At 37.7% G+C, this 13,366-nt stretch overlaps 1 protein-coding gene across 1 annotated transcript in view; it reads left to right on the forward strand.

The window, feature by feature from the left end:
- Positions 1-849: 849 nt before the first annotated feature.
- Positions 850-13,366, forward strand: part of BBS5 (Bardet-Biedl syndrome 5) — a gene marked incomplete at both ends in the record, with an annotated part of 28,908 nt that continues 16,391 nt past the window's right edge. Inside the window, 7 exons of the mRNA XM_084253478.1 lie at positions 850-908; positions 2,997-3,079; positions 6,560-6,625; positions 7,303-7,352; positions 7,480-7,607; positions 10,684-10,819; positions 12,950-13,045. Of these exons, the coding sequence (XP_084109604.1) occupies positions 850-908; positions 2,997-3,079; positions 6,560-6,625; positions 7,303-7,352; positions 7,480-7,607; positions 10,684-10,819; positions 12,950-13,045 (618 nt within the window). The remainder of the gene's footprint in view (positions 909-2,996; positions 3,080-6,559; positions 6,626-7,302; positions 7,353-7,479; positions 7,608-10,683; positions 10,820-12,949; positions 13,046-13,366) is intronic.

Below are 13,366 nucleotides of genomic sequence, written 5' to 3' on the forward strand. Positions count from 1 at the left end.
ATACAGTAGAGGGACAGAAAGATCCGGGGCTGTCTCAGTTATTAGTGAGGAGTCTGAAGTGACAAAGGACTATACAGAGGAAACAAAAGTTCCAAATCAAGAAAGGGGCGCCCCCAGCGGTTGAGCGCTGGGTTGCGAAGCTGCTCGCGGCCTCTGCGGCGCCGGTTCGATCCCCGGCTGCTCCCCGGCCACCAGAGGAGGGTCCCGCATGGCGCGCAGACCTCTCCTGCCGCCCGCTGCTCCCCTCAGCAGTGTACTTCGGTCCTTCTGCCTGCTCTGCTCCCTGCTCTGGCTCTGGTGAATTCTCTCACCCTCCCGCGCTTCTGACTGTACCCAGTGCATGTACAAATAAATAAATAAATAAATAATAAATCTTAAAAAAAAAAAAAAAAGAAAGAAAGAAAAGAAAGGGGCGCCCCGCCAGACGCCTGAGGAGCATGAATCAGAAACAAAGAGGGCAGCAAGGTCGGGGGTGTGGACTGCAAGAGATCGGGCGGGGTGAAGTGAAGAATTTGGTGTGTTCCGTTTAAATTTCTTGTCTTCTCTGTGCAGAGAAATGAGGAGTGGGTTTAACGACGTCGGTTTAAAAGCAAGGAAGGTCACTTAGGGGTCAAACACACACCCCAGTGCCGGGTCAGCCCCGCTTCTTGGCGCCGCAGAATCCCGCCTCGCGCCTCAGATCCGCTCGGTGACGCCACAGTGGCGAGGAAAGCGCACGCGCTCGCTCAAAGAAATTTGAGTCTCGGCGCCCACCGTAGATTTCGGGACCGTTCCCGTTGCCTTGGAGCCGACGACACGCCTCTCGGCGTCCACTATTGCGGAAAGCGCCGACAGCAGGCCTCAGTCACCATGTCGGTGCTGGACGCACTTTGGGAGGACCGAGATGTCCGCTTCGACGTGTCCTCGCAGTGAGTTGCGGAGATCCCCCTGGGACCTGAGCCCGTTGACGGGGTCGCGGCGCAACTGCAGGTCCCGGCCTGCAGTTCGCGGCCCTCGAGAGGGTGGCGGGAGGTTTTCTCCTGTAGTTCGCACCTCTAAACCCCAGACTGCCCCAGGCCCTGCGACCCTCCCGAGGCCCGCGTCCCCGCCGGCATGCATCTAGATTGCAGTTTTGATCCCGTGAGATCCTTAAGCCTTTTTGCTGCGGAGAACCTCTCAGGAAACTGAACCCTAGCACGACAGGGACCAACCCCGCCTGGGGCTCCCAGTACGCCACCCGGGCTGTCCGTTTCATAGAGGGGACAGACGTAAGCATGGTCTGAGGAAACCGGGTTACTAAAACTGTCTTTGAAATAACAACACACATTGTATGCTTTTAGACAAATGACTTCATTCTAAACCTAAATCTCCCTGTCTGTAAAATAAGGGATGGGGGAGAAAGCATTCTGCAAAATTCCTAACCAGACAGACTTTATTTCCAGGGTAAGCTTCATCTAGCTGCTCATATAAATCAACAACAGGGAGAAGGAGCCCCATTTTTTGGAGCCTCTCAAGCAAAAGCCCTAATTTTGGAAAATTTTCATGCTTTAAAGAGAAAATAGCTAGGATCCTCCTGCATCCAAATCAAGGGAAAATATCTCCATTAGGGCTATTTAATGTTGGGAAATAGTAAAGCTAAGGTTCTTGGGACAATGGTATGGAGTTTCCTAACCATTTATGATCCCTTATGAACAGAACCTCCTTATATGGAAAATAAATTTTTGGTTAATTTTCCAGGCTTAGTTGTAAGTAATACCTAATACTAAAATGATCTTAGATCCTTTATGAAGTTATGGGGCAAAAGGATTTATAAAATTATAAACCATAGTTACATATTGCATGTATTCTAACTTTTTCTGTTATATTCAGAAGCTTCTTAATCCAGAGATCTATTTTATAACATTTCAGTTTACAAAATATTTATCAAATGTTTACCATGTGCTGGTTACTATGCTGATGGTTGGAGATACAAAAATAATAGCAAATGATATCCTCTCCCCATTCTAATGCAGGAGATTTATTCATAGACAACTAATTATAACATGGGTCGTAAATACTAACCTGAAAAACGAAAAGATGGGGAATCATAGAAACAGAACAGTTCATTCTGTCTGGGGACAGCCTCAAAGAAAAAATACTATTTGAGCCCTGAAGAATAGGCAGGACCTTGTTAGGGTAGACAGTAGGATAGTGTTCCAAAAAGAAGAGAAGATGGAAAGAAAAATAAACATTTAAAGCAGTGTTAGAGATATAAACCTCATTGGTTAGAAGGCAGGGTCTGGCAGGCAGATGATGGATGTACATATAGATTATTTAGATTGGGAAATGTTTTTCTGAGGCTTTTGGACTTCATCTTTTAAGCAATGGAATGATGTGAAAGATGTCTAGGCAGGGAAATGATAATGATCATACTGTATTTTCAGTAGGTAATTGAGTTGACTCCAGAGAATGTGTTAGATGGTCCTACCACATAATCTCTTACTTTGGTTCTATTCTTCATTCTTTATTACCTTTGTCTCCTTTATCTGATTATTTACCAACTCCTGATGATGCTTTGCTTTAACCCATACCTTCCATAATCACTTACCTTCTTTCCTTTACTCAGAACCCTTTAGAGGGCTCTTCACTGTCCAAAGAATAAGGTTCTCCATAATCTGGCTCCTCCTTACTTATCCACTGTATATATCTCCCTACCTCTTAATATGGACCTTCCCCATTCAAGCCAATTTTCTCACTTTCTCTTATTTCCTTTTACTGGTCTTTAACCATTGTTTCTTCTTTCTTATTTCTCCAAATCCTACCTGTTCCAATTCTGGCTTGTTCTATGTGTCCCTGACTATGCCAGGCCCCATCTCTGGGTTCTTGAAGTTTTTGACAACCTTATTTTCAAGTGCATGAGCATTTGGTACTGTATCATTTATACTTTTGACTATTTTATATGCCTATGTGTTTCTCTAATTGGATTACAGGCAGGTATAGTTGTAGCTATAAAATTAAAGCCTTTACATTTATTTTAGACAAATGAAAACAAGACCTGGAGAAGTCCTTATTGATTGTTTAGATTCAATTGAAGACACCAAAGGAAATAATGGGGATAGGGGTGAGTATGTTTTATAATGTATTTTATATTTCTGGTTTAATTTACAAATGTTAAATCATATTAGCTGGAGAATAAGACAGGAAACAGCATTATATGTAAATGTAATTGTGAGAAGGTGAGAGTTAAATCAACATAAAACTTTTCTCAGACTTAAACTCAAGAAAAGGTAGATATTAAATCTGTATGACAAAATAGATGTTCCCCCTTAGAACTTTGATCCTTCAGTAAGTCCTGGTTTCTGACATCAGCATTACCTAATATAACTGTTCAAATTCTAGGAGACCTTGTAAATGGCCCATGATCTTTGGCTCTGCCTTCCCACAAAAATAATATGGGATAGTGGACATAAGTAGGCCATAGTTGTGCTAGCTGGAATCATGCTTCTTTTTAAGAGAATTCAAGAGTAATGCACAGTCCCCTAAGATTGACACCTAGAGAAGAACATGTGGAGAGCAAGTTTAGTGCCATATTATGAAGTCTCTGTGGATCAGATACTGGAAAATTCTCTGAGACTTTTCTAACTGTCACTGAAGAGCAGCCAATTCTAGACATTAGAGTACCTCCCTTCCTAATCAAATTTCTCCATCACTGGAAATTTTTAAAGTCCAGGCCACATGCAGCAGCTGTACTCTAGAAACAAACAAGATGTTTTAGTTTGTGCCTTTAAGGGTTAAATAATAATCTCTAGATAACTGTTTCTTGACAAAACTGAATTGAATTTACTTAAGGAAGCAGAGGAAATTTTGGTTGCCCTCATAGATCGGTGGGAACTTGTATGTGATAGTCACCCCACCAGTCCAAACCAAGTTTGTGGATAATAGAACATTTTCAGATTATCAAGTATTCCTCAGTTGTAGAATCCTATACTAGTACTTTGTAGTAAGAAGGGCAAAACATCTCTCTGGCCAAAAATCACCATCATAGTGTCTGAAATCTTACTATTAATAAAAATATGCTCACCCCTTAGAAATCTTTATGGAATTTTACAGGAGTGTGCAGAATTTCTGGCTGAAAAGAATGTGGGAAAGGAAAGGAAATTGTCTTGTAGTCATCTCCTTTCCCTCCATTCCAGTAGTTTGAAAATTGCTACATTAAGGCATTGCTAAGTCCAGGAAACCCCATGTCACAACCATAAATGCTCCAAAAGATGGGCACTTTATATCCACTTCGGCTGTAAGTACTCTAACATGAAGTGATCAGATTAGCTTTGCATACTGAAGCTGTATGAAAATGAAAACAGGGAGATTAGGAGAAACAGTGACAATTTTATGTGTTGGTATTTGGAAGAAAATAGAGAAAAGTCCATGCCTGGAACACTGGGATAAGAGGTATAGGATCGGTTCCTTTAGCAGAAAAGAGGCAACATGAAAATGCAGGAGACTTGTAGATGTACCAAGAGAAGAAAAGCAGATAAGACAAACTCTTCCTATTTTATAAGACAAACTCTTCCTATTTTTCCTGGGCTCTTCTAATAGGAAAATATTAAAAAAAAAAAAAATCAATAGATGTGCTGGGCTCATAGACCTGTAGTAGAGATATAATGTTACCTAGGTGAAATGGCATAAGGAAAACATGAACCAGTGTATGTACAATAACAAAATAAATCATAAAATATGTTTCTAAAGAACTAAAATTTTTTTAAATAGCAGTTAACATCTTGAATGTTTACTGTTGGCCAGTCATTGTTCCACATCCGTCATATATTATGTGTGTGTATGAGTTATAATCTATTTTATAATAATAAAAGTAAAAGTAAATAAAACATACAGTTGTATTATTTTTTTAAACAAAATACCTAAATCACAGAGAAATTAATTAACTTTTCCAATATCACATAGCTACTAAGTGATGACCCAGACTGATTACATTGCTCTCTAAACTGCTGGAATCACATTATTCTCTTCTCAAAATGTTTATTTCTCACCAGTGTCAATTCTAAACCCTATCTCAACTTCATTGCCTCAACTGCTAACTGATCTGAATTCCTTGGTATAAAACTAAAGAACTTCAAGTTTGTCTTCCAACAATCTTTTTTCTTGTGTCACCGTCTTCCATTTGTGCTTCTAGAGCCAGCATCCTGCTCCACCCTTTTCCCTGTCCCCTGGAAAGATTCTTGTACAGACTACATCAAAAGGCCCCTTGTGTACTCTAGCTTCCTTAGAAGAGCAATAGCAGGAGATCCAAGGAAACAGGAGAGTGAGGCTGGGGTTTATTCCCCTGGTTTTTTCCTCTCAAGGCATTCACCCTCTGTAAGTCTCCTTCCAGGTTTGGTGAACTGCCTCGTATCCTTGTGCCTCTGGGCCTGGGGTTGTAGCAGATCTACTGCACTCATTTAGATTCCTGACATCCTATCCATATGTCCTTTCGCAAGTAAACTTCAATTATCCGAATTCAAGTATGCCATCGGCTCACTGTTGGACCTTGACTGATAGATGAAATGTTTACTTCTCTATGATCTACGAGCCTTATACTGGATTATTTATTACTTGTCAAACATATCATATATTTTTCACAATTTCTCATAAGAATACCTTTTCTGGGCCTCCCCGGTGGCGCAGTGGTTGAGCACTGGGTTGCGAAGCCGCAGCCTCTGCAGCACTGGTTCGATCCCCGGCTGCTCCCCGGCCACCAGAGGAGGGTCCCACATGGCGCGCAGACCTCTCCTGCCGCCCGCTGCTCCCCTCAGCAGTGTACTTCGGTCCTTCTGCCTGCTCTGCTCCCCACTCTGGCTCTGGTGAATTCTCTCACCCTCCCGCGCTTCTGACTGTACCCAGTGCTTGTATAAATAATAAATAAATAAATCTTTAAAAAAAAAAAAAAGAAAAGAATACCTTTTCTATATTTTTGGAACTTCCTGGCCCATCTCACCTCAGTATTACTACAAGCCTAGTTCCTCTTCTTTTGATATTCAAGTTTTCAGGAAGAAAATAATATAACCCAGCTATAGGTTACACATCAAAAGAATTCTGTGGTTATAATTTGTTGGAGAGATGTGTTCGTGGTGTAACCTCAGTTTTTTTCATCTGGGATTCTGAATCGTATGTTGCATACCTAACATAGGATAGATATATGCAATAAATATTTTTTTTAAAGATTTATTTTTATACAAGAGGGTACAGGCCAGAGGCGCGGGAGAGTAAGAGGATTCACCAGAGATAGAGCGGGGAGCAGAACAGGCAGATGGCTGAAATACACTGCTGAGGGGAGCAGTGGGTGCGACAGGAGAGGTCTGCCACACCATATGGGAATCTCCCTGGCCGACATTGAACCGGCGCTGCAGAGGTTGCAGACAGCTTCACAGCGCTGCACTCAATCGGTTGCGCCGCCCGGAGTCCCTGCAATAAATATTTTCAGTTAATAAGTATATAAAATTCATCTATGAATTTTGCTGCAGATACTGGATTAGAAGTTCCATGTCTACTTCATTCTGTTGTAAAAATGGGTCCTTAAGGTAACCTATTTTTGTTTGCTTGTTTTTAGGAAGACTCTTGGTAACAAATTTAAGAATTATCTGGCACTCTTTGGCATTACCCAGAGTCAATCTTTGTAAGTATCTTTGATAGATAACACTAAAGGAAAAAAACTTTTTGTCATGTGAACTTGCATAGTGCTTTTGATGTCAAAAAAAGCTATACCATGAAATATGTGGAATATTTAAATTGATAAAAAGCTTCACAGACAAGCCACAGACTGCATCATAATGCAAAAGAAATGTTTTTCAGTCTATTCATGGTTTCTCTTGGAAATCTATAAAATTAGTGCTTTTAAATTGATTTTTGTTTTGTTTTTCTACTTATTTTGAGAACTTCCTATAATCTGTTTCAAGTAATCCCAAAGAACAGAGATCTGAACTCTAATAATAAAAGTACAACCTTTCATTGTGTTAAATTTTGCTTCACTTATTTTTTTAACTATTTTAATTTATTCAGCCAGACTTTTTATCTTGATATAATGGTGCTAAAATTTTTCAAGAAATAATACTGTACAGATTTTAGAGGCAAAAACTTACTTTTTCCATGTTAGGAATGTTTTTGTTTGTTCAGAGGCAGAATTTCCAGTTCTTCTAATTATCGAACTTTAATTTGAAGTTGTTTTATAAATTATTTAAAAAGTTGTGGTTTTATATATATTTAATTTTTTAAGCTGAAAAAGTTTTGTATATGTAGACTTTATTCTCAGTTTATTATATCATGTTCTTTAAATTCTTTGCTTTTCAATTTTAGCTATCGGTTACAACTGCATATTGAATATTACAACAAGGACTGCTAACTCTGTAAGTTCAAAAAATTGAAATATGTATGCAGTGAAGAAGCATTAGTTATATGAGGTTGATGTCTGTTTTTACTGTGATGGGGATTTGCTCTTAAAGTCTGAAGTTTTAAAAAAATTTGTCCTTACAGAAATTACGAGGCCAAACAGAAGCACTTTACATACTAACAAAATGTAACAGTTCTCGTTTTGAGTTTATATTTACAAATTTGGTTCCTGGAAGTCCTAGACTTTTTACTTCGGTTATTGCAGTACACAGGTATGGTAATGCTTGATGTTTATGGATTATTTAATATTTTTAAGGTAATTCTATGAAATTAAGGTCTAACGAATAAAGTTTAGAAGTATGATGCTATCTTCCTTCAAACTCCATTATAGATAACCTAAGGATATTTAAACACATTGCACTATCATTCAATAAACGCTTTGAAGGCATTTATAAGACACATAAGTATACTGAAGATTAGTACATACTTCTACTGAACATTCTATTAAATTAGCTGCCAGGATAGTTAACAGTGAAATAGGAATTCATTCAATCCAAGTTCAATCAATTAATTAATTAAAAAGATTGTTTTTCTAGCAAAAGACATTTGGGGGTCTTTTCCTTTATATTGTATTTTCATTTGAATTTCTTATATAGGAATGTTGAATTTTTTCATGTTTTTTGGCTCTATAGTTTTTTATATAAGTTTCTTAAATATGATCCCTCTGTCATATCTGTTGCAAATTTATTTTTTTGTTTCCTAGTTATTTGATCTTTAATTTTGTGGCTATTTTAATCTCTATGACGGTTTCATTTTTTTAGGTATAATTCACTTAACTAAGTTTATCATTTTACAGTTTGATTTGTTTATTATAGTCACAAGTTTGTACAACTGCCACTTCTGCCCAATACCAGCATATTTCCATCATGCCAAAAAGAAATTCCCCTTGCTATTTCCTCCCACTCCCTCCCTCATAACCCTGGAAACCACTGACTTACTTTCTGTCACTATGGATTTGACTATTCTGGTCATTTCATATAAGTGGCATCACACATTTCATGGTCTTTTAAGTCTGTCTGCTTTTATAAATTTTTGTAAAAAATTATGTTTTTCAGGGTTTGTCTATGGTGTAGCATGTGTCAGTACTTCATTTCTTTTTGTAGCTGAATAATATTCCATTATATAGATACATATCTTGTTTATCCATTCATTAGTTGATGGACATTTGGGTGATTTATACTTTTTAGCTAATGTGAATAATGTTATGAACATTGTATACAATTTTTCAGCTTTAGTGGGCATCTATTACTAAACCATAGCTCTTTATTTCATTTTACTTAGAGAGGCAGTATGAAATGAAACATTTATTTTATTTTTTAAAGATTTTTTTATTTATGCAAACAAGAACTGGGGTGCAGGCCAGAGGTGCAGGGGGTGAGAGGATTCACCAGAGACAGAGTGGGGAGCAGAACAGGCAGACTGACTGAAATACACTGCTGAGGGGAGCAGCGGGCAAGACAGGAGAGGCCTGCTGCACCATGTGCATTAGCTCCCTGGCGAGGGATCGAACTCATGCCCCAGTGGCTTCATAGTACTGGGTCTTAACCTTTGTGCTACCAGGGAGGCCCAAGATGAAACATTTTAAATGGAGTATGAAGGGGGCATGGAAGATGCTTTTCTTAAATAGTATGAAAATGTTATGTGTTTCCCTTATAGTAATTTACAACATAGTTTCCTTTTTTTGCATTTGTTAATTATTATTACAGCTTTAAAGGAAATTAGTATTTACAGACAAATATTCCATTCCTTCTCTTTCACAATTTTCATATTGAAGGTTAATTAGAGTGAAAATGAGATATTAACAATGTATATTATAGTTTGTATAAATGACTTCTTAATATAAAGCTATTTAGACTTTAAAAAACTAGTTCTCTTAAATGGGTAAATTAGCCTACATTTTTTGGAATAAAATTAGAATTAACTAATCAAAAATAATCAGAATTTTCTTTTGTATAGTTTATCAATAGGAGATATGGAATGAAGACAAAGTTATAGGAAATTTATATACATAGGTACATACAATCTCCTAGAATGCCTTTGGAATTGGTATTCATTCTGATTTTCTGTTACAGAGGTAGGTGTGAGCATGATGTTTTCAGGTTGCAGTGAGAAAAGTAATTTGTCTCCTGTTTATGTCAAAATAATAGTCATGCCTTTGACTAAAACAGAAATAAAGCATTTTGATAGAAAGAAAATTTCATATATATGTGCAAGTATTGGTTTTCAGCTTAGAGAAGAAATGTTTCCAATTGTTTGAGCTGTGTGATATATATTGCCTTAAGAATTAGACATCTAAGAAAAAAAAGAATTAGACATCTAAAAAGATTACTGAGATAAAATGTGTAAATACTGCACTAAAACAACAAAGTCTACAAAAGACTGTAATCACCAGTTGTTTTATATGTATGTATATGAATATACACACGAAATGGAAAACTCAGCTATTTAAAAAAAAAATTTTAGGGCCTCCCTGGTGGCACAGGAGGTTAAGACCCAGCCTGTGAAGCTGTCCACAGGCTCTGTAGCACGAGTTTGATCCCTGGCGGGCCAGGGAGCAACCCACATGGCACAGCAGACCTTTCCTGTCTCGCCTGCTGCTGCCCTCAGCAGTATACTTCAGTCACGATCTGTCTGTTCTGTTCCCCACTCTGTCTCTGGTGAATTCTCTCACCCTCCACACCTCTGGCCTATACCCTGGCTCTTGTATGTATAAATAAATAAATCTTTAAAAAAAAATTTTTAAAGGATGAAAATTTGGCCATTTGTGACAACATTTATGGACCTAGACAGATATTATTCTAAGTGAAGTAAATCAGACAAAGAAAGACAAATACCATATATTTTCATTCTTACATGGAATATAAAGCAAGAAAGCAAATGAACAAATGAAATAAAAACAAACTCTTAAATGCAGAAAACAGATTGGTGGTTACCAGAAGGAAAGGGGATTGGGAGATGGGTGAAATGAATAAAGGAGTCAAGTGTATAGTGATGGACAGGCAATACTGTTGTTGGTGATCATGATATAGTCTTTACAGATTAGAATTATAGCGCTGTACACTTGAAACTTACATAGTGTTATAAGCCAATGTTATCCCAAATTTTTTAGTTTTAGAAGACTGTAAATCATCAAAACTTACTGAAATGAAAACATTTTAATTTAATAATTATTTGAATGATGTACATAGTGATATACTAACAGGCATATATTTTAGTAGGTAAATAACCATAACCTAAGAAATCCACATTTTCAGTTTGGGTTAACCTTTTGTTTGTTCTTTTTTATAGAGCATATGAAACTTCTAAAATGTATCGTGATTTTAAATTGAGAAGTGCACTAATTCAAAATAAGCAATTAAGGTTATTACCACAAGAACATGTATATGATAAAATCAATGGAGTATGGAATTTATCCAGTGATCAGGTATTGTGCAAAGAAATAATGAGGGCCTCCCTTGGTTGCTCAGTGGTTGAGCACTGGGCTGCAAGGCTGCCCGCAGCCTCTGCAGCGCCGGTTCGTTCCCCGGCCGCTGGCGAGGGTCCCACAAAAAAAAAAAATAAAAAAAAAAAAATGAAACTTTTAGGACAGTACTTTTTTTTTAAAAAAAGATTTATTTATTTATGCAACAAGAACTGGGGTACAGGCCAGAAGTGTGGGAGGTGAGAGGATTCATCAGAGACAGAGTGGGAAATAGAACAGGCAGATCGACTGAAATACAATGCTGAGGGGAGCAGCGGGCAAGGTAGAAGAGGTCTGCTGCGCCATGTGGGCAGCTCCCTGGCCGGGGATGAAACTCATACAGCAGTGGCTGTGGATAGCTTCATGGGTTGCGTCTTAACCCCTTTCACCACCAGGGAGGCCCAAGGGCAGTACTTTGGGAATTATTTTTTCTACTCATATTTGGGTTTGTACACTGACCTCTTAATATTAAAATTAGCATTATACTTTTTGATAAGTTAGCGGTAAAACTCGATATAAAATAATATTCTGATCTTCATATTTTCCTGGTTTTGTGCTTTTTTAAGCAGTATTTTTCTATATAGAATTTACAGCAGGAATGGATGTTAGAGATTATCTAGTTCACTCTCCTTTCACCCAGAAATGAAAAACTGAGGCCCCACCTGACTTCACACATCTGGTTAGTCCTAGAGCCACAGGGAGGCCCTGTTTCCTCTTAATTTAGAAACAGAAAACAACTGGTGGCGCAAGGGGTTAAGCACCACACTATGAAGAAATCCACAGCCTTTGCAGCACAAGTTCTATCCCCAGCTGGCCAGGGAGAAATCCACATGGTGAGGCAGACCTCTCCTGTCTTGCCCACTGCTCCCCTCAGCAGTGTATTTCAATCAGTCTGCCCATTCTGTTTCCCACTCTGTCTCTGGTGAATCCTCTCACCCCCCTGCATCTCTGGCCTGTACCCCAGTTCTTGTATGCACAAATAAATCTTTTAAAAAATTAAAATTAATTAAGAGGAAACAATAACTTAAAGAATTATTCTTTCTTTTTTCTCATAATACTTAATTCTTTATTCAATCATCAATTTGCATCCTAGTATTTCTGTGTCCTGTTTACACCTTCCTTACTTTGGGAAAGGGATGGAACTGAGCAGCCATTTTGTAAGCCTTTAATAGAGAATGATGCACATGGGTTTGTTCTTTAAAGAATTATTCTTTATAAAGTTAGACTTAGTATTGGTCAGTGGGATGTGGTCCGGGAATATTGGAGACTAACTATAAAAATTTCTTGCAATATGAGAATGAAAGGAGAAAACATGTTTTATTTATTCACCTTAATATATTTATTAAAGGTAATTGGGAGAGAAGTGGCCTTTTCTGACACCTCAAACCAGTCGTATCAGAAAAGGGGTCAGGAAGCAAAGTATAAAATAAATTCCTCTGAGTGTAGTGATAGGGGAGCGGTGGATGTAGAGATGGATAATGATAGATGGTAGTGGCAGATAATTTTGGTGGCATATCATTAGATCTGGAAGATATTTTCAGGCCACTTCACTATCACATTGAAACAATTTTTGAATAGATGTTGAAGGACCATGTAACTAGAGAATAGTTTTGATGTACAGTTAACGTAAAAGTCCCATAAAATATCTCCTGTGTCCTGATGGAGGTTATCATATGTGTTTTCTGTCACTACAACTTGAATCTTACCTTGAATTATCCCACATTTTGAAAATTAGTTATAGTAAGATCTGAGACTTGTAGAATGCTTCCTCTGTGCCAGACACTTTGCTGAGGACTATATGTGTGTGTATTATTTAGTCAGATTTCCATTTTGCATTTGACATAGTGCACCACGAAATTTGCCCAGTCAGACAGCTGGGGAGTGCTGAGATTGTATTGATTAGGGCCCAGATTTCAATTATCTAATTGTACTGCCCTGCCAGCTAATGAAAGATGAAGTCATTAGTGCTCTGTAATACTCAAGAATAGTATTTTCTGATGCTGTGATAATCAGAATTATTCTAGTATTTAGAATTTAAGGAATAAATATTAAAGAAATGATTATTGTTATGTCTCTCACTACTCCCTTTTACAGGGAAATTTAGGAACCTTTTTTATTACCAATGTGAGAATTGTGTGGCATGCAAATATGAATGACAGTTTCAATGTCAGTATACCATATCTGCAAATTGTAAGTACATGCATTTTGGTGATTTATTTTTTCTGATTTCATGCACTGTTTGTTTCATAATAGGTATATGAATCCAAAATTTATTTGTCCTTAGAGCTAAAACAAGTTCAATAACTATTGTAACAAGATAAACAGTTCTATTTCCATTCAGAATTGCATCAGTTCATTGAATTTACATTCAATTTCATTCATTCATTCACAGTTGTTTGAATTATGTTTTACATAAATTACTCTCACACAGGCATCACACATTCACACATGTTCACAACACACACATGCTTAACAACTCACAAATCATACGCAAACACACACTTTCTCTTT

Source organism: Talpa europaea, assembly GCF_964194135.1.
Source record: "Talpa europaea genome assembly, chromosome: 1".
Classification (NCBI taxonomy): Eukaryota; Metazoa; Chordata; class Mammalia; order Eulipotyphla; family Talpidae; genus Talpa; species Talpa europaea.